Source organism: Malania oleifera, chromosome 7, assembly GCF_029873635.1.
Source record: "Malania oleifera isolate guangnan ecotype guangnan chromosome 7, ASM2987363v1, whole genome shotgun sequence".
NCBI classification, from domain to species: Eukaryota; Viridiplantae; Streptophyta; class Magnoliopsida; order Santalales; family Ximeniaceae; genus Malania; species Malania oleifera.
In genome coordinates this window covers 55,141,240-55,169,131 of record NC_080423.1, presented here as the reverse complement: position 1 = coordinate 55,169,131, position 27,892 = coordinate 55,141,240, and the positions used below count along the sequence as shown (strand labels likewise).

Sequence of the window (27,892 nt, the reverse complement as noted above, 5' to 3'; positions counted from 1 at the left end):
ATGTTAGACGCAAGCAAGGCCCAGCGATGAAGAGTGACGCCACCTTGTGCGTCACCGAAACGACTTCACCTCCTCACGACGCATAGGACCAAAACGACTTCTCTTCTCTCCCTCTTCCTCCGAAGTATATGCCGACAAATCCCCCCTTCTTCCGCTGCTCTCTCTCTCTCTCTCTCTCTTCCACTTCTGAAAGCGAACAATGAAATTTCCATGAAAGTTTGCGACGTGGTGATGTTTTCCTCTCAGCCTCGCGCCCTCCCCCTTCTGTCACCCTTCTATAGCGTATGCGCCACTCTCTGCGGTTGTCTGCACTGTAGGCTGTAAAATTCATTCATCTTTCATGGATTTGGTTGGATCTATCGGAAATATTGGTAGTCGGGTGGGCGATTTTGGAGCTTGTCTACTTGGGATTGGATGCTCATCGTAGTTTGGGAGGTTTTGCTTGAAATTCAACTGAAATTTGGAGTGGTTTCCTTGTCTCCTGGAGTGAATTTTTTTGGGTGATGCTAATTTTCAGGGAACCTGAGAAGCCACGGTTTTAGGATCATTTTTGGTTTTCTAAAATTTTTACTGGGACCTTTTTGTCAGATTTTTATTTGTCATCATTCTGCGAATTCCGGGAAGCTTCGGCTTTTCTTCAGTTTTTGCATATCTCGTAAATCCCCTGTAATTTCTGATTTGATGGCTTTTTGAAACTATTGTAGGAGTATGTTCTGGTTCTACAAATATATTAGGATGGGTGTTCAGGCGATTGCCACAGAGAATTTGATTCCATAACTCTGATTCACTTCATGGAAGTTTGTGAATGGGGGGTTATGTTTTTAGATTAATTGAATTCTTCCCTCTTCGTTATTTCTGTGCTATCTATGGTGGCCTAATAGAATAAAAAACATAGCTTTTTTCTTTGGTTTTCTTGTTTGTCTTGTAAATTACCTTGGATGCCATATCTATAATTTATTATGAGTATTTTTGTCTCAATATCTTTGGTTTTCATAACTGAGGGATCAATGCCAATGATTTAGGATTCGTTTGGTAAGAGCATAGTGAATCGGTTGAATTGGTCTACAGTTATCCATGTTCCCGGTCTTCCATTTTGAATACGAATCTGCTTTAGATTTTGTGTGTGGATCGATCTAAATGTATAATAGCATCCACAAGTAGGACTATTGGCAATGGCAAATTCGACTGAGCCATCATCATCCTTGAGCTTTACTTCGTCTTCCCATATTTCGAGTGGTTCTGCTAGCCAAAACATATCTGCTTCCTCTGGCTCTGAGGCAGGGTCTAATCTTGAAATCATCAGCTTAAGCAAGCTTAGCTCTAATTTGGAGCAGCTCTTGGTTGATTCTGGTTGCGATTATAACGATGCAGTGATTATGGTTGATGGTGTTCCAGTGGGTGTTCACAGATGTATTCTCGCGGCTAGGAGTAAATTTTTCTATGATCTTTTTAAAAAGGACAAGGGTTCCTTTGGGAAGGATGATAAACCAAAGTATTGTATGAGTAATTTGCTACCATACGGTCATGTTGGATATGAAGCCTTTCTTATTTTCTTGAGCTATTTGTATACGGGAAAGCTAAGGCCTTCTCCTCCAGCGGTGTCAACATGTGTTGATACTGCGTGTGCCCATGATGCATGCAGACCTGCAATTACTTTTTCCGTGGAGTTGATGTATGTCTCTTCCATTTTTCAGGTACCAGAGCTGGTTTCGCTTTTCCAGGTCAGTATGCTGCCATTTTTGCTGATTATGATTAGCATTTAGCAACTCCATCAACTCATCAAATGAATGACTCTTGTGAATTCAAAGGCTTCCCCAATGCAAATTTTGTCATCTAATATGTCACATAGGAGAATAATGTTTTTCTGAAAATTGCATCGGCCATCTTGAACAGGATTGTGAGTTATTTGATGAAAGTTTGGAAGAGTGTTGAGCATATATTAAAATATGAAATAACCATATTAAAATTTCATTTACTTCTGAAATTCTAGTTGTGGGACCTGAAATGTGTTTAAAAGGGCAACCAGTGCAGAAGGCTTCCAGTCTGGGACAGGCCCTCGCAGCTTAATCCCACATTTATAAAAGCTGTTTCCATGACTAAAACCTGGAGCAAAATTTTTATATCAATTCGAAGTAATATGGTTCAATCATTTTCTGATTTGGATTCATTTTTGTGTAATTATTTACTGATGTTTCTTCATTTTGAAAAATTTATAATCTCATATTGAAGTATTCTAACAAATCAATTGAATATTAATTATTTTCAAAAAATGCTTGATTGCTTCTTTTTTTTTTTTTCTCTTTTTCATGCCATAAGAAGAAAATGTCTTTAAAATTTGAAACTGTTCAGGCAACTTTTTGTGAAATGTAATTATTCCGTTTAGGCTGTGATTGGCACTTCACGTTTCCTTCTTTTACTTTATCATATTAACCCTGAATAATTTGATCAATTGGTCTGTTTGTCCTGGTCATTAGTTGATTGACCTAGCAAAATGGCAGTGAAGAGTGATCTTCATTTTGTGTAGGTTTTTGAATAATGTTTTCTTTATGCATTTTATGTAATTCACTGACAACATTGAGTTTTGATTCTACAAAATGTGCTCAAGAATTATAAATTTGTGATTTTTGGAAGAAAAGTTATGCACAAGAAATATAAATTAATGATTATTGGAATATAATGTATCAGTTGGTAAAAGAAATGGTAATTATGCGTTGGCTGAAATTTGAAAATATTAAGCATGTATCCTTCCCCCCTCCCCCCTCCATTTCCATTGCTGCAGTTCAGCCTCAATGGACCAAGAAGTACTATATTTTGATACTCTTATGTATGAATGCAGCGGCGTCTTCTCAACTTTGTTGAGAAAGCTGATGCGGCAGATGTTATCCCAATACTCGTGGTTGCCTTCCATTGTCAATCTAATCAGCTTGTCACTCAGTGTGTCCATAGAGTAGCACGATCAGATCTTGACAGTATCTCCCTGGAGAAAGAGCTGCCATATGAAGTTGCTGAGGACATTAAGTTGATCCGCCTAAAGTCTCAGCTACATGATGAAGATAATAAGGTAGCTATGGACCCCTTGCATGAAAAGAGAATTAGAAGAATACACAAGGCATTGGACTCGGATGATGTGGAACTGGTGAGACTTCTTCTGAGTGAGTCTGAGATAACACTAGATGAAGCCTATGCACTCCACTATGCTGCAGCCTACTGTGATCCTAAGGTCGTGTCTGAGGTGCTAGCTATGGGTCTTGCTGATGTCAATCTTAGGAACGTGAGGGGGTACACAGTGCTTCATGTTGCTGCTGTGCGCAAGGAGCCATCTGTGATAGTTTCACTTCTGACAAAGGAGGCATGTGCCTCAGAAACAACATCAGATGGACAGAGTGCTGTTGGTATCTGTCGTAGGTTGACAAGGCCAAAGGATTATCATGCAAAAACAGAACAAGGGCAGGAAGCAAACAAGGACCGAGTATGCATTGATATCTTGGAGAGAGAGATGCGGAGAAACCCAATGGTTGGAGATTCATCAATCTCTTCCCCATTAATGGCTGATGATCTGCACATGAAGCTGTTGTACCTGGAAAACAGAGGTAATTACATTTTTCTGTTTGAGGGACTATGGTAGCAGGTCTTAACCGTTAGTCTTCTTCTTAATTTTTAAAGAATGTTATTTTTTGATTGAAAAAAAGATAAGACAAAAATGGTAAACGTACAATTGGAAGGATGAGAAAAAAGAAGAAGAAGAGAGAATAAACAGAGGGGAAAGAAATTCAACAAGATCAAGCCGACAAAGCCATCCAATCCTATTAAAAATATGAGAAATAAATCCATTAAAAAAAAAGAAAAGAAAAACCCACTTAGAAGCAAGGAAGACAACTAAAAATACAAATGATCCTTTCCAACCATTTACCCTAAAACACCACATAACTTATTCTATAAAACCTCCCAAAGATTTTAAAAGAAGTCAACAAGAAAGCCTCCAAGAAGCTTCAAAAGACTCGAAGGTTCTCCAAAAAGTCTGAATAATTTATTATACAAACTCAAAACCACTGAAAAATACAAGAATATAGGTGAGAATGTTACTTATCACTACTATAACACAATCACACAAACATCAGAAGATAAAAAAAGCCTTAAACAGCTTCTTAATTTGTAGAAGATTGTCAGTGTTTACTCTGTTAAGGATGACTAACAAAACAAAAGCCTTGACCTTAGTGTGAAATTTGGGTTTCCAAATACAATATTGAGAAGGAAGAAATTAGAAGAGCAAAATAAACCCCTAATGAGGAAGCTTCGAGGGATTGAAGTCTAAGCCATTTGCAAATTTTTTTTTTGTTTATATATATACTATAAAAAATAGGAAAAATTAGGTTATTACAAATAAAATTGAGAAAAAAAATTAAATTAAATTTCTAAACCATGACCATTGCTTTAAAACTCAAATAAACATGTCAGGAGGTAATCATAACCCACAATATTGCCCAGTCTAGATTGTTAGGAAAGGGAAAGAAGTAAGACCACCTTGCTGATGAGACAAAAAAGAGATTGTTGAAAAGATGTCTATTGAGTTTCGATTTTTTCATCCCTTGCGCTTTGAGAGATGGAGTGAGAGATGAGATTTCCAAAGTGCAATGGAGATTGGGATCAACAAGTTATCAGAGGTCACTGGAGTGGGAAGAAAGAGAGAGAGTAAAAAGCTCATGATGCAAAGCAAGAAGCCCATAAACGATTCAGCCCTCTCTAGAGGCCAATTAAGGAGTATTGGGATAAGGAATTGTTGGTTTCTTGGACCCTAAGCTTAATAGATTCCGGATTAATTAGCTTGGAGCCTAGGATTACGTGATGTGGGGATTTGTTTTAAATTTATCTTGGAGGTTTTTATTTTATTAGTAAGGGGTTTGTTTGTAATTTCATTGATATTAGTTATATTATAATATATATGTTGTATTTTGTGGGAGGTTGGTTGTTTGGAATGAATTAACTGTGTTTCCCTCCAAATCTCATTTGTTCTTCTCTCTCAGTGGTCTGGACTGCATCAATTTGGTATTAGAGCCCAAATTTGATCTCTCTTTCTCTCTATCCTCTCTCTCTCTCTCTCTCTCTCTCTCTCACACACACACACACAGAGGAACCCCCATCTCTCTGTTCTCCTAATATTTTGTCTGTCGTCTTTCTGCTATGTTGTTAACCTGCTGCTGACACTCAGATTTTTATCCTTCAATCCTCACTGTTCTCTACCCTATCTCTCTATCACTTGCCCATCTCCATCCATAAATCCTCCATTACCAGTTGTAGATTTCAAAATAATAATAATAATAATAATAATAGTAAAAAATGAATTCCTTCTTCCTTTTGAAATGGCACCGCCATCAGACGCAAACCCATCCCATCTCTCATGAGGGCAGTCTTTCCTTACTCTATTTTTGTGGTATCTTCCATCATTTTCCCCTTTGTCATAAAGTCTTTTGCAAGCCTGTGGGAGTATGGCCCATGCAGGACACCAAACAAACATATAAAATAAATAAATGAATTTTAAAATTTTGTTTGAAACTCTTACATCTCCCTGCCCCAAAATTTCTTTGTTTCACTAATTCCTGGCATCTACTGTTTACACCACCATCACTGTCCCCATCGCAATCCAGAGCCACCGACAACTGGGACCTGAAATCACTGCTAGAAACAAAGCACTATTTGTGCAACTTGAAGATGAACACTTGAATGACTGCATCCACTTCCACTTCTTCCTCTCATTGTGAACCTACAACTATATATTGACTACTGTGGAACTCCCCATCCCTCAATCTAACAGTGCACTGAAAATCATCACCAGATCACCAAATGGTGCAGATGTGTCACATATGCCGACATGGTGTGTCAGAGTTGCTGCATCTTGGTTTGACTCAGATCAGATCCATCTGATCCAGATGTTTGATCCAGTCCACTGTTTTCTTTTATTGCGAGGCCTGATTCATAACAAAAGGGAAACAAAGAAAGGCTCAACTCCAATAAAGGAGAAAAAGGAAAAACTCGATTACAAAGAGGGGGAAAAAGGAAAAAGCATATCCAGCAGCTTTGTTCATTTTCTTGTCCAAACTGCCCACCATAAAAAAAGGAAAAAAATAAAAATAAAAACCTGAGTCAGCTCCAGCATGTTCCTCTATGTCCAGTCCAAAGTGAAGGGAACAGGCAAAGTCCCTTTTTTCCCCCTCACTGTTGATCCAGACCACAATGCAATGTGAGCTGCTTTGAATTGCAACCTATTAGAGAGCTGATCTGGACCTAGTACTGAGCCAGTTTTCCTCCCAGGTTTCCTGATTTTTGTTCCACCATTTTTTTTTTTAAAGAAACATCTAAAGCCAGGAAAAGAAAAAAAGTGCATCATAGTTATGAATTATTGGGTCAAACTTATACCTCTTGTCAATATTTTTTAGGTTTGAGAATCCAATCACAATGATTTGTACTTCTCTTAAATGTGGAGGAAAAGTTTGGTAAATGTTCATTGGTCAAATGTGCCCTTGAAATATGGTTTTCTAGAAAGGGTTCATTCGTTTTGTATTTTAATCCTAAGCCCCACCTATGCTGCCTTATGTGATATCCTGGGATGATAATACTTCTTTGCCTATCTTAGAAATGTGTTTAGTCATTTTCCAAGTGTGTAACTACATCGATAATATTTGGTATGGTATCATACCATTGAATGCTGGCCACCTGCTGCTTTGTTCTCCTTGGTTGGATGATGTAAGATTGACTCAAGGGCCTGAAAGTGCTTATGTTTTTTTGCTACAATGATAATAATATTTTGAAACTAGTTGTACCAACTAAACAAGAAAAAGAGTCCAAGGATATCAATCATGTGATAGTCTCCTGACTTGAAGACACTGCAAGCAAGGGCATGCATGTGATTGAAGACATGAAAAGTATCATGACATTATTGTGGAGTTTTCTTCTTGTTCTTGATGTTTTTAATGGTTCTGATTGCTATATGAGATCTCTTATTTCGTTGTTGCTTTCAAAGGAACAAGATTCATTGCTAGGGATGATGATGGGTTAGATACCTATCAAAATTGCTATAATAGCTGATTATAAACCATGTACACATAAGTGTTCCAAACCCATCTAAATTTGCTGGCCTAAACCCAAACTGTTTATGTATTGACAAATTAGAAACCTATCTGAAACTAAAACATTTTTAATATACATATTTTTAATGTTTTTTATGCATAAAAAAATAGCTAGTTCCTAAATCACTTTAATAACACATGCATGGACAAATCATGACCTCAGACTCTTAAACCGCTTCAGCAAACATTTTAATAAGACATGCATGACCAAACCATAAACTCAAGCTCTTAAATCACTTTAACAACACAATACAGTACATCATACATGAAGATTAAATAAGTCCATAAATAATAAAGCATAATAGAAACTATAGTTGCTTAACTTAATCATATATTTATGGCCTTAAATTGAGGATATATAATTTTTACTAACAAAAGTAATAAAAACTTAAAAGCTTGCTTGATGTTAAGTGCACAGAACCTTACACGTTAGGTTGTGGATTTGAGTTACCTCTCATCTGTACTCTATAGTCGTGCAATATTGTACATATTATATAAACTATATAAACGATTAAAAGGGGCACAACCTACCCAAAAGCCCCGATTTGGAAAAACTTCTAAAAGAAGTGTTTGTTGCACTTATCACTTGAAATAAGTGTTTCTACACACTAGTGTTGTTTGACATGTTGAAGAAAGCACTTGTTATAGGAAGTACTTTAATAGAACTTTTTATTTTAAGTGGAGTTCAATGAGAAATCTAAGATGACTTATGACACTTTTACAAGTGAAATTTGTTGAATAATTGAGTAAGGTGGAAGGCCTAACCTCAATGATAGGTCTCTCCCTCAATTTAGAATATATTTCAAGTACATACTAGTGACCATATCCATACTAACGTAACTCTAGCGTGTACTAATAATGCTAAAATGACTAGACCCCCTCAAGTTGGAGCATATACATCATATGTTTCTAGCTTGTTACTAATGAATTTAACACGAGCACCTCCCTAGGATTTAGTGAATAAATATGCAAGCTACAAATCAAAATTTACACGAGTTTTTGTAATGAGCTTCACAAATTTTTCTTGAATAAAGTGACAATCAATTCAATATGTTGTATCCACTAATGGAACAATGGGTTGGAGGCAATATGAATAGCAGCTCGATTATCACACATCAACTCCATAGGATGAGAATGCGGAATAAATCAGCAAGCTACAAATCAGACTTCACATGAGTTTTTGTAATGAGCTTCTGCACAAGCTTCTCCCGAACAAAGTGAGAATCAACTTCAATGTGTTTTTTATGCTCATGGAAGACTGGATTGGAGGCAATATGAATAGCAGCTCGATTATTACACATCAACTCTGTAGGATGAAAATGTGAAAAACCTAGATCTTCCAACATGATCTTCAACCAAACAAGTTCAACATGTAGTGTGAACCATGACCCTATACTCTGACTTAACACTTGACTTGGCTACTACAGTTTGTTTCTTTATTTTTTATTTTTTTGAAATCAAATTACCACCAACAAAGATACAATATCCGGTGTTGGACTTCTGTCTGAAGGTGACTTTGTCCAATTTTCATTTGTATATCTATGAATATGAGTGTGACCTCGATCTTGATATAAGAGATCTCTTTTAGGTGCACCTTTGAGATATCTCAAGTTGCAAATTATTGTATCCCAATGACTTGTTTTTAGAGAATTGAGAAACTGACTCATAACACTTGTTGCGAAAGATATGTCTGGTCAAGTGACTATAAAATAATTCAACTTTCCAACAAGTCTTTGGTATTATCTGGGTTATGCAACAAATCAACTAAATCTGGCACTAACTTAGTGTTAGGATGCATGGGTGTATCAGTAGGTTAAGTCTTTGGTATTATCTGGGTTATGCTACAAATCAACTATATCTGGCACTGACTTAGTGTTAGGATGCATGGGTGTATCAGTAGGTTTGGATCCCAACAACCCAGTCTCATCCAAAAGATCAAGAATATACTTCCTCTATGACAAGATAGTTCCCTCGCGAGGTTACCTCTTTATCTAAAAGCTTAAGCTATTGATTGTGAGAGAATAATGTATATCAAGCTTTAACATTGGCCTGCACATGAAGAGATAAATAACATCCATCATAGGGAATAAGAATAATTTTTAAACACTACACAACAATGCGGGCATCGAGACTAAAACCTAGGACCTCTGGACAACTTTGCTCTGATACCATGTCAAATAATTGGATATGGAAGACCTAACCTCAATGATAGGTCTCTTCCTCTTATTTATAATATATGTCAAGTACATACCAATGCCCATAATACCCATACTAACTCACACTTACTAAAATAACTTTAGCACCTACTAATAATGCTAAATGATTAGAATAACCATTAACACAACCAATAATGCATGGTGGCAAACTTGTAACTGTGGTCAATTGTGAGAACCATTTGAGAAGTGAGAACCAAGGATAAATTATTTGAGGATATAATGTGTATAAATTTGACAAAGGAAACTCCCTGTCTAAGAAGTGAGAACCATCAACTATATATGAGGATTTTATCTTGGATTGAAAAATTCACTACTTATATATAAATCTGAGTAGCTAAATACTATTTATTTTACTAGTATTATTTCTAACAAAATTAAACTATACTTATGACTTTGAGAACTAATCTAGTTTGGCGCTTATTAGCAGCACTTCTTCCAATTCATCACTTATTTATTGATGTGTGGTTCCATAATATGGGGGAAGAAAAGAAAAAAAAAAAGGGCCCATTGCCATTGCAATAAATGTTATGAATTTTGAAGAATCTAAGTTCTGATTGTGGTTTTTTATTCTCCAACACTTCAAAGTCTGAGGACGATTTTTTTTGTTTTTTCTTGAATGGGGAAGATTTGATGCAGAACAGGAAGCAGGATAATGATTGAATCCTTTTTGGTGGCTGGTTAAGAAGTATTGAAATAGACAATTATTGGGGTCCCCCAATAGATTTAGGACTAGTTAGTTAGGATTATGTTATGTGGAGCTGTGGGGATTGTTTTTAATGTGTTTCTTAGGTCTTTCTATTTAAACAGCAAGGGGTTTATTTGCTAATTTTAATGATTTCAGTGTGTGTGTTAGTAAGTTGTATCATATTTGGAAATTCAGTGAGGCAACAGCATGGTTTCCCCTATATATCATCTTCTTTCTCTTATCTCTCTTCCCTCAATTGATTCAGTTATACCTCATTGGAACATTTTGTGACCAAATGTTTCCTATTTTGTGCATAAATGCATTAGAAGTTTTGCCTTTCTATACCCACTTCAGGGCTCTGAGGCACAGAAATACCTTCTTAAAATTGCATGAGTCTGTCCCAATTCCCTGTGCATTTATAAGATCCTTGTGGTAAAACTAGAGCCAAAAAATGTTCTCTGAGTAGGAAATGTTTAGTTATCATTATGTATCCAATGTAGAAAATGTGAACTCTGATGGCAATGTTGAAGTTAGAAAGAGAGATCCATAGACAAATTAATATTGTTGTATATGTAGGGAATAACAAAGAAATACACTCAGGAACTCAATAAATTAAGCAAATATTAAAGAGATGCTCTTGTAAAACTTAAAGTTTTATATATATAATTTTTTTATAATGCATAATTGAGAAATGTGTTAAGAGGACAAAAAGTGTACTAATACCCATCCAGACAATATTGTTTTTATGTTATTAATTGCTGCAACATTTACACAAGGTATATGCACGTCCACACAAATCACTCAAACAGAATACCATGATACAAAAGGAAATTCTACTTAGCTATGACATAATAATAATAATAATAATAATAATAATAATAATAATAATAATAATAATAATATTTCACTGTCTTCACTAGTGTTAAATAAGTGTATAATATTGTGACTTGCTTATAATAATAATAATAATAATAATAATAATAATCAGACACATAATTTTTTCCCTTATTTTACTGTTTTATATATTTATAAGCAATGCATTTCATCTTTTTTATTTTTATTTTTGAAATATTATTTATTTCACTGTCTTCACTAGTGTTAAATAAGTGTATAATATTGTGACTTGCTTACTGGCAGTTACATAATTTTTTCCCTTATTTTACTGTTTCATATATTTATAAGCAATGCATTTCATATTTTTTTATTTTTGAAATATTATTTATTTGCACAATAAATTCTGTAATTTATCACATGGTAACAAAATTATTTTCTGGTATCTTTTCTATTGGATAATAAATTTTATATTAAAAATATATCTTATTTAATTATATAATTAGTTCTTTTGGATTTGGTATTAAGTGACCCATTCAAACTATTGCAAGATTGATTTTGACAACCTTCCTGCAGTAGATCTATTAGTATGTTGTTTATTTTGAGATTAGCATCTTCGAAGTTACAAGTATTTGCCAGCATTCTTAAAACATGGTCAGCCTTAATTCGCATCATTAGTGTCATTGACTTCTTGATATTCCTATTGAGATATTGAAGTCTTGGATCCTACAAATGATTTTTTAGGGAATACGGTGATTCCTTGACCTAAGACTATAACAACGACAATATCTTTAGTCAATCATTCAATGCCTAAAACAAGTCAAGCATAATTTGTTTGAGTTGTTTTCTTTTTCATTTCGATATATATTTATATATATTAAAATTGTGACATTTCAATATAAAAATATTACATTAAATATCATTTTGTTTTAAATTAATTTTCAGAATCCATTGTTACATCATTATGGCTCAAGATTCAAATTAGAGATGTCCGCTTGCTTTATCCAGGATTTCAAGCTGGTAATCCAACATCATGAGCAGTTCTTAAGCATCAAGTTAGTAATGAATTAGTTAAGACATGGGCGAGTTGTCTGGCTAGTGATTGCACACGAAGGCTACTGGAGGTTCAACCTATTGGTTCCACCCAATGATTCAATCTTTCAAATGTAAAATATGTCAATTGAGACCATTTTTATATTTGACATTGTCTCTATAAAAACCTGTTGAAAACTGAGTTTAACCTCTTTTATATGTAAATGTTTAAATATATCACTTTGTTTAGGATGTGCACTGGCTTCAACATATTCCATTTGATGCCTTTGGGATGAATCTAAGAAAATCTATCATGTGTTCCTATGTACAAATCGGTGCAGTTATTTATTTATTATTATTTCCTGCAGTGGCATTTGCACGATTATTCTTCCCTCTTGAAGCGAAGTTAGCGATGGAGATTGCCCATGCTGAGACAACATCAGAGTTTGCAGGTCTTTCTGCGGCAAAGGGTTCAGGTGGGAACATTAGGGAAGTTGATTTGAATGAAACACCCATAATGCAGAGCAAAAGATTCCATTCTAGGATGGAAGCCCTTCTCAAAACAGGTGATTGCATGTTTGAATCTCATTCATATTACCTTTACGATATTTACTCTTTGTTTTTCTCAGATTGCTGATCGTGGTTGGTTCCCTCTCCTATTGTTTTGTTCATGGTTATTTGGTCATTTAGCATTATTGGTATGTGCTAGAGTTATGTTAGCCAGTGTTATTAGTAAGGGTATTATGATCATTGGTATGTACTTCATCTATATTATAGATAGAGGGAGAGACCTATCATTGATGTGAGGTCTTCCATTTTACTCAATAATTCAACATGGTATAAGAACAAGGTCTTGCCTAAAACCCTAACTGCATAACTGCCGCTAGATCAGACCCTAAACATTGTAATACCACTCAAACCTGCTGCTGTAGAAGGATCATCAGCATCACCAAAGTGGAGCAGGTTTTGGAGTTGTTAGAAAAAGCTGCACCCTGCAAAATTTCACATCCCGAGGAGCCTCCACATGCCGGCCAAAAGCTGGCAGTGCTGATCCCACGCACCGGCGCGTGAGAGTCTTTTGAGCAGCCATTTTGCTTCGATTTCCTCCCAAATGTCTTGAATCCCTCCCTACACCATAATACCAGTTTGTCATCTTTTTTGTCCAAAGATAACAATTTTTAGTTGCTCATGCGTGGCATTCTGGGAAAGATTGTTTGCTAATTCCCGAAGCTGTTGATCAATGTTTTATTGAGTTCATTGAGGCCTGAAACAGCGGTATATCTGTGTTCTTGATTCATTTTTATCTTGTTCATCATGTGCTTGTGGTTTGCTCTAGTTGTCCAACATTTTATGTTGGGATGGAGTCCATGAATTCCAGGAGGATGTTGTTCGATGTGTATTTATGATTTGCTACTATATAGAGGTTGTGTGTGTTCTAGGATGGAGTTCCCAAATCCCAAAAGTATGTTTCTCCACTTTCAGGTACTTGTTTTAGTGAACATTATTCAAATTTAGTCTTAGGAAGAGTATTCAAAGTTTTTGCAATATCAGACATCCCAATGATCATTTCATCACATAGTATCATTTGTTCAAAAAAAAGTCATCCTACAATTTATGTCACCTGGTGCCTCTCCCACTAGTCTTTGGGTCATTGACTATGCTGCCATTGACCATATGACAAGTGTATCCAAATTCTTTTATGCCCTCCAATATTCCAAAAGCTAAGTCAAGTCACCCTTGTTGATGGGTCCACTACTCCAGTTAAAGGGATAGGATCAAAAATCCTACTCCAACCATCTATTATATATATATTCCTAAATTTCCTTTCAATCTCGTCTTTGCTAGTAAGCTTACGAAGTAAATAAATTGTTTTGTGACCTTCTTTCCCGATTCTATGGTTATTTAGTATTTAAAGATGAGGAAGACAATTGGCACAAGGTGTAAGGCTAATGGATTTTTCTACTATGTCATCCTTAGACAAGTTGAAACAACTAGTTCTTACTTTGGGTTCTATGTCTAATCTTGAGTGTGAATCTTTTAGTTGGGAAAACATCATCGTGTTCCCTTTGCTTCCCAAGTCAATAAACGGGCTATTAGTCCTTTCATGTTAATCCATTAAGATGTCTAGTGTTCTCGTGTCTATCAAAGTTGAGGTTTTGATACTTTGTTATATTTATTGATGACTACTTTAGGATGAATTGGTTGTATTTAATGAAAGATCATTCATAGTTGTTTAATATCTTTTGTCTTCTATTGCTAGATCAGGGCTTAGTTTAATATGCTAGTTAGGATACTTCGTAGTGATAACGCTAAGGAGCACTTTAGTACCCAATTCACTATCTATATGACTAATTTTGATATGATCCATAACTCATCTTGTGCTCACACTCCACAATAAAATGGAGTTGCAAAGCATAAAAATAGACATATTCTAAAGTCACTCATACTTTTTTATATCAAATGAATGTCCCTAAAGTTTTCTGGAGCGATGTCGTGCTCACTACTTGCTATATCATCAATAAAATGCCATCTTCTATTCTTGGTAGTAAAATCCCATATTCAATTATCTTCCCTAATGCTTCTTTGTTCCCACTTCCTCCTCACATATTTGGGTTCCTGTCCTTTGTCCATTAGTTAGGTCTAGGAATGGACAAGTTGGATCCTCAGGCTATCAAATGTATTTTTCTAGGCTATTCATATACTTAGAAGGGATATTGATGTTATAATGCTACCTTACATCGATTCTTTTTTTCTATTGATGTCACCCTTTTTAAGTATACACCTTATTATTCTAAGGCCTTGAGTTTTGTCAATCTTAATAAGTCTCTTCCTCTGCCTGGTCTTCCAGACCCTAACCTATTAACTATGCCCAATCCTCCTACATCTTCATCGAGTTTCAGTCCTTCTCATTGCTGCGCCTCAAGTCCCTTCGTTAGATAATCCTATTGCCCAAAATGTTGATCCTCCTATAGCTGCTCAGAAAGGTAAACACTTTTGTACCCAACATCCAATCTCCAATTGCGTTTGCTTTGATTTCTTGTCACCCTCATATTACTGTTTTATTAGTACTCTGTCTTCTGTTGCTCTTCCAAAATCTATTTTTGAAACCTTTTCCTATTCTAAGTAGAGGATTGCAATGGTTGAAAAAATGTGTGTAGTAAATAATAATGATACTTGGGATTTGGTACCTCTTCCTCATAAATATGCAAATATAATGTCAAAATCAATTTTCAGATGGTTCTGTGGCTCTATTGAAGGCTCGCCTTGTCGCTAATGGATATATACTTAGGTGTACGGTTTAGACTATTTGAAACATTCTCTCTAATCACCAAACTTGCCTTAGCACGTTTGTTCATCTCCTTAGCCTCCACGTGTCATTGGCATCTACATCAGTCAAATGTGAAGAATGTGTTCCTACATGGTTTGGGCACTTTACTATTATAGTACTTGAGTTTGGTCTTCGATAGTGTGTTGTAGATCACTTTGTATTTTATCATCATGCTCCATCCAGTAGGATTCTCCTTATTGTGTATATAGATGATATTGTTATTACTAACGATGATGATCAAGGTATCCCCGTAAAGAATTTTTTACATACTAAGTTTCAAACCAAAGATTTGGAACCATTAAAATACTTCTTAGGTATAGAAATATCAAGATCCCATGTGGGGACCGTCATGTCACAAAGAAAGTACATTCTTGATCTTCTAGATGAGACTGGGTTATTGGGATCCAAACCTATGGATACACCCATGGATCTATGGATCTCAATAGTAAGTTATACTGCCAAATATGGGTGATTTGTTGCTTAACCTAGGACGGTATTGGAGACTTGTTGGAAAATTGAATTATCTCACAGTCACTCAACCAAACATATGTTTTGCAACAAATCAATCATTTTCTTGATTCTCCGAGAACAAGTCACTGGGATGTAGTAATTCACATTTTAAGATATTTCAAAAGTTTACCAAAGAAAGGTCTCTTATATTAGGATCGGGGTCACACTCATATTCAGGGTGATTGGGTCAGGTCGCCTTTCGATAGAAGATCTACAACCAATTAATGTGTCTTTATTGGTGGTAATTTGGTTTCTTGAAAGAGTAAGAACAAAATGAGGCGGCTAGATCAAGTGTTGAGTCAGATAAGGTTATGGCTCATATTACATGTGAACTTGTTTGGTTGAAGAACATGTTGGAAGAACTGAGTTTTCCACATTCTTAGCCTATGGAGTTGATTTGTTTCAATCAAGCTGCTATTCATATTATCTCCAACTTGGTCTTCCATGAGCGGACAAAGCACATTGAAGTTGATTTCCGCTTTGTTCGGGAGAAACTTGCACAAAAGCTCATTACAATCACTCATTTGAAGTCTAATTTTCAGCTTGCTGATTTATTCACTAAAGCCTTGGGAGGTGCTTATGTGAAATTTATTTGTAACATGCTAAGAGCATATAGTATATATGTTCTAGCTTGAGAGGCAGTGTTAATGATTATTTGGTCATTTAGCATTATTAGTATGTGCTAGAGTTATTCCAGCAAGTGTGAGTTAGTAAGGATATTATGGTCATTGGTATGTACTTGACATATATTAGAAATAGAGGGAGAGACCTATCGTTGATGTGAAGTCTTCCATTTTACTCAATAATTCAACAATTAAAAGGGTTATGCTTACCAATTTTGTGCATTAGACAGCCAGATTTTTCTAGACTAGATAATAAAGTTTTGCATGTTGTATTTCAATTTGTTGTCTTTTTTCAAATTTGGTAGCCATTTAGCTTTTTCTAGGTAGTTTAAACAATAAAATAAACCGCCCTAAAAGCCATATCTCTCACATCTAGACACACAAAAAAATATGATAAAATCTAACTGAACAGAGATAATCTGAAATAAAGTTGGGTAGAAAAAAAAGGATTCATGTCCAGCTCCCAAATAGATGCGACAGTCCTGTAACAAGATACTATGGTTAGTAAGGATTTTTCCGCACACTGATGGGTTCTAGATGGTCATTCTTGTTTTGTGTGGTTTTGATCATTTACTAATATTTATTCTCTTGTTCTATGTTTTTAATCAGTGGCTCCACTGTTCTTTGTGTTAGGTTATTAATCTTGCAAGGAATTAAATTTTGATGGAATTTCTTATTACAATTTAAAGGAACAATGGAAGCTTATAGTAAATTATGGAAGTTATGAATTAAACTTTAGGAAATGTTAAAATAGATGATTTGTATAATTTAGAAGCAAAATTAATTGAAGGAAATGCATATATGCTAAGTTTATGGTATGTGGGGTTTACAAATTGCTTATTGCTAATCATGCAAGTCAAATTATTACCACACCCATTGAAATTTTATGAATATTTTTTTTTTTGAACTAAAAATGTAAATTATATTGATCAAAATGATATGTACCGAAATAAAGGGCATACCCTGAGCAAGGAGACCAAAGCTCCATTCAAAAAAAAGCAAGTAACAAAGTTACACAAAACTTAGGCATACCCAGGGGTTCAAAGACTAGTCCAAACAATAAGCATTAAACAAGGAAAACCCCAAGTATAAAAAACAATCAAAGCTGGGCATACCCAGTGAAAACTCCAAACTGTCATCGGAAGAAATTAAAATCGTAGACGGAAATAGCAGCAAGTCAAGCCAGAAAATCAAGGAGGCCGAGACCCCTTGTTCCTTTTCTTACTCTTAGTAGGCTTAAAACCATCACCCTGCACCTTTTCATTTTTCATTCTCCTTCTCCTTGCCTGATTGGCCACCATCTTCTTGGTTCGTGCCACTTTCTGTACCAGTAAGGGGAGCTTTTCATTTATCTTTTGTCTTTATTGAAAACAAGGTGTAATCCCAAAAGGGGGGGTGAATTGGATTTAAAATTTTTTTTTTAATTCTTTTTAAGAATTCTTGACTTCTTGTTGATTTATCAAATACACAACAAATACTTAAAACAATATCCAATCCACAACACAAGTACTTAAACAATCAAGTAACCAATGAATCAATTTTTTCAATCAACCACAATATCCAAACTAAGATATACATTTTAGCTTGTGTTTGTTTGCAGCCCTGTATATATGAAAGTTTGATTTAAGCCCTATAGTTAATGCAAGCCCTGTGATAATAAATTTGCTTTCTCAAAATGAAGTTCAATATAAAATCTGATACTTTTTTCAAAAGCTTAGACGTTAAATAAACTTTCAGTTAAAGAGTCTTTGGGTGTTTCACCAATCAACGTACTCCCTTACGGTTTTCGCAAAGTATGGATCAACCAACATACTCCCTTTCTGTTTCCACAATCCCAAAAACAAATTAAGCTTAAGTTTATTTAATATTTAATCCATGTACTGTATATGATTAAGAAATTTAAAACATCTACGCAGTTTTATATATGCTGAAAGTAAAGAGAGTAAGGGAAAGAGAGTGACACCGAATTTTTACAAGGTTCGACTTATCCCCAGCCTACGTCCTCGCCTTTGGCAAACCACCAAAGGATTTACTAAATCAATTCCTTTTCCGGGCCAACATCGTTTACACACTCTTTAGTAGGTTAGAGCCCGCCTCTCCAAGTGATATCCCCTCACTCGATCACTCCTTCAATTAGGTTAGAGCAGCACCTCTCTAAGCGATACCCCACGCTTAGCCAATGATTCAAACACCTCGAATCGTCCAAGAACTACAAAAAATATGAAGTAAACACTGCATACAAGAACACTCTCAAAATAGAGTAGATTAGTACAAATTCAGCACTATGTACTTAAAGAATTTAAATACCAATATGAAATAAAATTGAAGTTCAAGTATAGAGATCACCAAGGGTTCTTTTGTGATTGAGAAAACTCAGTATGAGAATCGTAGGTTGATGTTTCAACAGCAATTCAGATGATTTCCCTCAACAAGAGTATGAGCAAATAGAGAACTTTGAGAAAGATTGAGAGATTGAATGCAAGTTTGCTGTGTAATTGCTTGGTTATTAATTTCTTGGGATTAAGGTAGTATTTATAGACTTTTTAGGATTAGTTTCCTTGTTCCCCAAGTTACTTGGAGTGTCAACCAAGTTTTTATAACGTTTATATTTGAAAAACTGATTTTTAGAATTTTCCCGTTGAGGTTTAAAAATTCAAATTCCTGTGGAATTAGTCAGCTGGATAGGTGACTGGGCAGTGTTTTCATAGGGTCAATTGGTTGGACAGACGGCTGATTCTGTCTGTTCAGAATTTAACCCAAATAAATGTCAGTCGACTGACTGGACACAGTTCAAAAATGGTCAGTCGGCTGGACGTGTCAGTTTATCCATTATGGTGTTTTGTTAGTTGGCTGACCAATCTTAGTGTTTTCTAGTCAGTTGGCTGACCAGTCAATTTTCTGAAAATCTTTCATTTTTCATTTTTAAACCCTTTTGTTATTTGAAAGATTTAAATATAACTTTGTCAAACACATTTTCCAGGGTTTTAGAAATCTGGTCTCTAAGTCTATATTCAACCCTAAAAGAGTTTCAATAATATTTCAAAAGATATTTAAATTATGAAACACTTATATAAAGACTTCTAAGACTTTGAACATTCTTGGTGCTTGAGTCTTCATGCTTGTCTTTTCTTTGATCTTTCTTTTGCTTTGCTTTCTTTTGCCTCTCTTACTTTGCTTTGATATACGTTTAAGCTTTCTCTTATATTCTTCAAGCTTTTAAAATCTCATCTTGAAATCCAAGCTTTAAGTTTCATACATGGTTTTAAATCGCGGTAGCGGGTAGCGTAACGTAACAGTAACGGGTGTAACGGGAAGCAGGAGCAACGGATGTTACATAACGGGAAATGGGTGTAACGGCCGTGAATTTTTTTGAAGCACGCACAACCTTGTGCATATTAGCGTACTTGCATGTTTTAAACTTTTAGCCATTCTTAGAAAGGGTTTTAGTGTATTTTGGACCTTTAGTTAGAGTAACTAAGTTATTTAGTAAGGGCAACAAGTTTACATTTGTTTTAAACCATCATTGATAGAAAATTACGTGTGTGCGCATATTTATACTTCTCATTGTTCTCATCTGTGATAAATTCTTATGTGTGCTAAATGAATTAATAAAATAAAATACATTATACACTCCATTAATCTATTAGACACATAAGACATACGAATAATATAAATATAAAATAGTTAGAAAAGAAAGAAGGTTGAAGTTGAAAAATAAAGAACATAAATATCACATTACTAATATTATTAAAAAAAAAATTTCCTAACAAGTTAGTATTTTGAAATTGTTAATTAATGCATCTATTGTGAGTATTTAAAGAAATAGTAAATTTTGTATCATTGTCATCCTCATTATAATCTTTTCCCCTTCTTACCACTTGGTATATTGAAAATAATATATGAAAGAGAGAGAAAAAATGAGAAGAAAAAGTAAAAAATAAAATATTTTTTTGGTGTAACAGTCCTGCAGCGGTTACGTAGTGGCTGTAGCGGCCTTTATGTAACGGTCGTGGTCCATAACGACTGCTATGGCCGTGATTTTTCTTCCCACCGATTTCGCGGTGTGTAACGGTATCGGTAACCCAAAAAACCTTTACGTAACGGTCACGGCCTTTATTTAAAACCATGGTTTCATATGATCATTCTTCTTTGAAGTATAAGCTTGCAATGGATCCTTGACCTTGCATTTACATGCTTGATCCTTGTGAGTCCTGAAATATCATTTCTCAACCAAATATATTAAGTTTCTCTTGTTTGTTAGCATCAAAATAGGATGTTAAGCCTTGTAAGGCCAACAATCTCCCCATTTTTGATGATAACAAATAAGGATAAAAAATATGTGTAAGCCTTAAAAAGATTCTCCCTTTCAATAAGCATTATCTCAACATATGTAACAATATCAAGATCAATTTTAAAAAACTCTTTGACTATCATGCTTATAACATCCATGCAAGTTCAAGATCATTCAATGTCAAATACTTCTCTCCCTTTTGCTACAAAATTTTTCAATTTTTCAATACCAAGCTCAAATTTTCAATTTTTGCTCAAAACTTCTCCTCCTTTTGACATTAATCAAAAAGAGTAGGAAAATAAATAAATAAATCATATTTTGAGCATATCAAACATTCATATCAAGCATATGATACCAATTGAGATTTTCAATAATTCCAATTGAACTTTTGAATTTTTAATACCAATTGAAACATTAAACAATAATACCAATTGATACCAATTGAAAATTTATAATACCAATTAAAAAAATAATTCATGATACCAATTTAAAAATTAGGGAACAATCATAATACAAGCAATGAGTCATAATATTTCCTCTGAATTTAATACATTCAGTTTTGATATCGATTATATTTTTAAGATTATCATCCTATGTTTCAAACATTTGATTTATATCATGTATATGCTCATGGATACTTATATCAAATATCAATATCAAAATTTATACTTCAAAATCATACTCAATAACTTCATGCTCAGATTTTCAACATATAATAAGCCATAAATCATTAATATTTTCATTGTCTTTAGAAATTTTAAGATGCCAATTTTAAGATGTACACATGTAGCATATCATATAAGCATGGAGTAATTTATTATCATGTGCAATTCAATATACTTTTGCTTGATTTGTTCATATGTTGCTCAAGTATTTCATTTCAAACTTGTTTAAAAATTTTACCTTCAGTCAGTCAGTTGAGCTGCTGTCCAGTCGGCTAACCTATCGTTTCTCCTTAAAGGTGTTGTTTAGTCAGTCGGCTGATCTTATGGTCAGTAGGCTGACAATTTTCCTGCCAAGCTTTCTTCTTTATCAAAATATTTATGCAGCAAGTTCTATTTGCTTCAGATATTCTTTTCTTTTGATTTCATATAAACATCCATATATCTTAATACTTTCTATTTTAAGGCTTGTATGAATCATTCATTAATTGAGGCCAATAATTTTCATTTTTTGTTTTTATTTTTTTTAATAAGATAAACTCTTAAACTCTTCTTTGAGATTTTCCATACAAGGCTTTTTATTTAGGTACCCACACTTTCTTGGGTCCCGATTGTTTAACAAGTGATGCTTCTTTTACTTTCCATACTTGTTTTGTTTTCACACATTTCCTCTTTAATGAACATTCAAATTTAACATGCCCCTTTTTCTTACATAGAAAACATGTGGTATATGTGTAGGCATTTGAGGAGGTGCTAACATAACCTTTAGATGCTTTTGTAAAGTATCCAATGTAAAGATTCTTTTTTCTTTTATTTTCAATTCCATTGAATCCTATGCCTTTTTTATTTAAAGACATTCTTTGTGAGCCAATCATTTTGTCAAAATTTTCTTTTCCTTTAGTGAAATTGTAAATGATTTTGGCTTGATCCTCAATTTCTTTTTTAAGATCATAAATTTCAGAATTTTCTATATTTTTATGATTTTCTTGGTTTTTAGACATCTTAGTAATTTTATTCTTTAATTCAGAAATATATAAGTTTTTCTCATTTTCCATAGAGGATTGAGATCTTAAGTCTTCTACTTCTTTCATCAATTTTTCATTCTTGCTCTCTAATTTCTTGATTTTCAATTCTTTTTCTTTTTCAGCAAGATTTTTAGACTCTAATTCATTCATCATAGCTTCATTTTTATTTTCTATTTTCTTAATTTTTAAGACTTTTTCTTTTTCAGCAAGTTTAAGGGATTCTAGCTCTTTCATAACTTCTTCATTCTTGTTTTTCAATGATGTGTTTTGTTTAGTTATTTTGATTAGCATCTTATGTACTTTGAATAAATTATTTTGTAATTCTTCATAAGATGACATGCTTTCATTATTGGATTCATTACTACTATAAGTCTATAACCATTAACCGATTTGGACGAGGAGCTTCCCTCATCGTCCCAAGTCATAAAGCAAGTATAAGCAACCTTTTGGTCACTTGATTCATTATCGGAACTATTTGTACTCAAACTGTCCCAAGTAGTGGCTTTCATGACCTTTTTCTTTTTCTTTTTAGAGTCTTTCTTAAGTAGTGGACATTTCGGTTTTATATGTCTAGCTTTGTTGCAAAAACATGTGGGAATTTTATTCTTTAATTTCTTTTATTGGTTTATTCTTCATCTGATTTGGAGTTTTGGATTGTTCTTTTGAATTTGTTCTTCCTTCTTAGTATTCTTGCAAGTCTTTTAGAGATGAAGGCTAGTTCATCTTCATCTATTTCATCTTTATCCTCATCACTAGAGTTTTTCTTTGAAGTTTTAAAGGTTATAGATTCTTGGGCTTTAGCTTTTTCCCTCCTTTCATTCATTGACATTTCATATGTGAGTAGAGAACCTATTAATTCATCTAAGGAGGTGTTTTTCAAATTTCTTTCTTCGGTTATGGCAGTGGCTTTTGGTTCCCATATTGGTGGTAGCCCTCTTAGTATTTTTCTAATCATTTCATAAGTGGTGTATGTTTTTCCTAAGGCATTGAGTGAGTTAATTATGTGGGTGAACCTTGTGTACATGTTTGTAATTGATTCATCCGGGTTCATCTTGAAAGCTTCATGCTCACTTGTGAGCATGTCTATTCTACTATCTCTTACATCAATGGTTCCTTCATAAGTAACTTCTAATTTATCCAAAATCTCCTTGGTTGATTTACAGGCTATGACTCTATTGAATTTATTAATATCTAGAGCACAATACAAAGTATTGATAACACTTGAATTAACTTGCAGCATTTTGTTATCTATTTCAGTCATGTCCTTTTTCTCCTTAGAGAGTTGTTTTCCATCTACTAGTTTGAGGGTAATTAGGTCACCATCCATGACAACCTCCCAAGCTTTCCAATTCATAATTTAAAGATATATTCTTATCCTTTGTTTCCAAAATGTATAATTTAAACCACAAAAGATGGGTAACCTAGTTAAGGATTGTCCTTCTCCAAAGGAAGCTACGCCAAAGTGTGCCATTAAGATCTTTGTATAACCACTAATTAAGATCTGCTATAACCCCGCTCTAATACCAATTGAAAACCAAGGTGTAGTCCCAAGAGAGGGGGGGGTGAATTGGATTTAAAAATTTTCTTTTAATTCTTGTTAAGAATTCTTGACTTATTGTTGATTTATCAAATACACAACAAATACTTAAACTAATATCTAATCCACAACACAAGTACTTAAACAATCAAGTAACCAATCAATCAATTTTTTCAATTAACCACAATATCCAAACTAAGATATACGTTTTAGCTTTTGTTTGTTTGTGGCCCTGTATATATGAAAGTTTGATTTAAGCCCTATGGTTAATGCAAGCCCTGTGATAATAAATTTGCTTTCTCAAAATGAAGTCCAATATAAAATCCGATATTCTTTCCAAAAGTTTAGACATTAAATAAACTTTCAGTTAAAGATTCTTTGAGTGTTTCACCAATCAACGTACTCCCTTACGGTTTCCGCAAAGTATGGATCAACCAACGTACTCATTTTCAGTTTTCACAATTTCAAAAACAAATTAAGCTTAAGTTTATTTAATATTTAATCCACGTTGTGTATATGATTAAGAAATTTAAAACTTCTATGCAGTTTTATATATGTTGAAAGTAAAGAGAGTAAAGGAAAGAGAGTGACACCGAATTTTTATGAGGTTCGGCTTATCCCCAGCCTACGTCCTCGCCTTTGGCAAACCACCAAAGGATTCGCTAAATCAGTTCCTTTTCTGAGCGAAACAACACCGTTTACACACTCTTTAGTAGGCTAGAGCCCGCCTCTCCAAGTGATGTCCTCTCCCTCGTTCGGTCACTCCTTCAATTAGGCTAGAGCAACACCTTTCTAAGCGATACCCCACGCTTAGTCAACGATCCAAATACCTTGAATCGTCCAAGAACTACAAAAAATATGAAGTAAACAACACTCTCAAAACAGAGTAGATTAATACAAATTCAGTACTATGTACTTCAAGAATTTAAATACCAATATGAAATAAAATTGAAGTTTAAGTGTAGAGATCACCAAGGGTTCCTTTGTGATTGAGAAAACTCAATATGAGAACCGTAGGTTGATGTTTCAGCAGCAATTTAGATGATTTCCTCCAGTAAGAGTATGAGCACTAGAGAACTTTGAGAGAGATTGAGAAATTGAATGCAAGTTTGCTGTGTAATTGTTTGGTTATTAATTTCTTGAGATTAAGATAGTATTTATAGACTTTTTAGGATTAGTTTCCTTGTTTCCCAAGTTACTTGGAGTGTCAATCAAGTTTTTATAACGTTCATATTTGAAAAACTGATTTTTAGAATTTTCCCGTTGAAGTTTAAAAATTCAAATTCCCGTGGAGTCAGTCAACTGGACAAGCGACTGGATAATGTATTTCACAGGGTCAGTCGATTGGACAGGCGGCTGATACCTTTCTGTCTGTTCAGAATTTAACCAAATAAATGTTAGTCTGCTGACTGGACACATTTCAAAAATAGTTAGTCAGCTGGACGTGTTAGTTTATCCATTCAGGTGTTTTGTTAGTCGGCTAGCCAATCTTAGTGTTTTCTGATTAGAGGGAGTAGTCAATTTTCTGAAAATCTTTCATTTTTCATTTTTAAACCATTTTGTTATTTGAAATATTTAAATATAACTTTGTCAAACACATTTTGTAGGGTTTTAAAAATCTGGTCTCTTAAGTCCATATCAACCCTAAAAGAGCTTCAATAATATTTCAAAAGATATTTAAAAGATGAAGAACTTACATAAAGACTTCTAAGACTTTGAACATTCTTGGCGCTTGAGTTTTCATGCTTGTCTTTTCTTTGATCTTTCTTTTGCCTCTTACTTTTCTTCAAGTTTTGATATACGTTTAAGCTTTCTCTTATATTCTTCAAACTTTTAAAATCTCATCTTGAAATCCATGTTTTAAGCTTGATATGATCATCTATCTTTGAAGTATAAGCTTGCAATGGATCCTTGACCTTACATTTACATGCTTGATTCTTGTGAGTCCTAAAATATCATTTCTCAACCAAATATGTAAGTTTCTCTTGTTTGTTAGCATCAAAATAGGATGTTAAGGCTTGTAAGACTAACATTTACAGCTTCATCCATACCATGCATGGATTAAGAAGCTTTGGTCTTCACAGTTTCCTTACTCCCTATAGTGTTTGAACCATCACTAGAGCTTTTACTCTTTTTACTTTCTTCCACCCCCTTCAAGGGGGGGTTGGTTTTCTTACTAGAATCCAATCCCTAATTTGTGATAGGTTGAGCACCATCCATTCCTTTCTTCTGATTGCCTCTCTTCAGTTCTCGTTCTTTCTTAATTTTAGAGTTTCTCTGAACATGGCCAAGAGTTTTACAAAAACAACAGAACTTAGATCAAGAATTTGAATGTAGAATCAGCCTATGGACGGGTGTCCCTCCTAGAGAGGGATGAGAGCTTCTCTCTCTAACTCGTCTGTCACGAAATTTGATGAATATTAGTCTTATTAGAGGTGGATTGCCCATGCTACAATTTGTTGAAAGAATTTAGAAAAAAAAAAAAAAAAAAGTGCTCAATTGCCAAAAAGAAAAAAATGACTAAAACTTGCTGGTTAATGCTACAATTTGAATTAAAAATTCTGAAATATTGGCCCAGAATTTTTGAAATTCCTGACATTTGCCTGAAAAATTGCAATTTAGTTTCCTTTTTGACTCCTAAAATTTGAAATTTCAGCAATTTTCGCAAAATTTATTACCATGGCCGATCTTGTAGTGTCTTGTCTTTGTGCCATGTCTGTAGTTTTACTTTCTGGGGGCTAAGGTTGGTAGTTGTCAGTTCTTTAATTATTTTAAAATTCTTTACTCTGGAAAAATTTGCTTAGAAGTGCATGATGAGCGTAGCTTGTTCATTGGTCACACACCTAAGCAATGAATAGGTTATAGGGCCTTACCTATATTCAACAATTCAGAAAAGAAGAAATATCTAGTGCTTTTTGACAAAATAAACGTCCATCGACTCCTTAGGCTAGTAACCTTATACAGTTGAAAATTCACTCTTTTTCAGGTGACAATGACTCATGTTCTAAGTTCTGATTGATCCCTTTTTTTAAAAAAATTTATATTTGAGGCCAATTCAAACTTACATAGGAATAAATATCATTTTACTAAACAACATAGAAGAACATAAATGTTAAAATTGGAAATGAGCAATTCTCCTTTGCATTGACTGAATAATGAATAACAATAACAATAACCAAGCTTTTAAGTCCTAGCAGGTGCTGATTAGGAGTCGAATAAATGCACGAGAAGGTTAAAAGACTACCCATAAACAGTCTAATAAATGATTAAATTTACTATGCTAATTGTCAACGGCTACAATTGGAAAAGAATGAAAATTTGATTACAGTTACTCTATCTAAGCTTTATGGTTGGCATGCTGGCAGTGGAGATGGGGGGACGGTATTTTCCTCATTGCTCACAAGTGCTAGATAAGTTCATGGAGGATGACTTGCCTGATTTGTTCTACCTTGAGAAAGGCACTCCAGATGAGCAAAGAATCAAGAGAATGCGCTTCATGGAGCTCAAGGAGGATGTTCAGAGGGCATTTAACAAGGACAAAGCCGAGATTGATCGCTCTGGGCTGTCTTCTTCCTCATCCTCATCATCATTTAAACGGTGTAAATTACAAGGTTAAGGGGGTTTTGAAGATTACATAAAAAAAGAAAAATATGGCCAGGTTATGCAGTTTTTTGGTTTTTTATGCGAACTTCCCAAGTGTTGGTTCTTTTATGTAAAACTTTTGAAAGGTGCAAAATTACCCCATGAACATCATTTTCTTAGATTATCAGGCAGGCAAACCCTTGTATGTTCTGCATTTCAAACATGTATGATGTATAATCCTTTTTGGAGAAGTTTAGAATTTAAGAATGAGTATGTTTTCACCAGTTTCACAAATATACTGTGTAATTCCCCATGACGACTGAAATATTTTCTTCTTTTATCATGTGAACAGTTGTTCACCTGGGAATGATCTCACCTCACTGCATGTGTTTGGGACACAAGCTTAGATAATGTCCCCTTAACAATGTTGCAGGAACTCCACCCCAGTG

General features: G+C 34.4%; 1 protein-coding gene across 1 annotated transcript; it reads left to right on the top strand.

The window, feature by feature from the left end:
- Window positions 1-27,737, top strand: LOC131159531 (BTB/POZ domain and ankyrin repeat-containing protein NPR1-like). Its single transcript, XM_058114522.1, has 4 exons — window positions 1-1,721; window positions 2,837-3,590; window positions 12,254-12,451; window positions 27,227-27,737. The coding sequence occupies exons 1-4, from the start codon at window positions 1,173-1,175 to the stop codon at window positions 27,475-27,477; spliced, it is 1,752 nt and encodes a 583-aa protein (XP_057970505.1). The 5' UTR covers window positions 1-1,172; the 3' UTR covers window positions 27,478-27,737.
- Window positions 27,738-27,892: the final 155 nt, after the last annotated feature.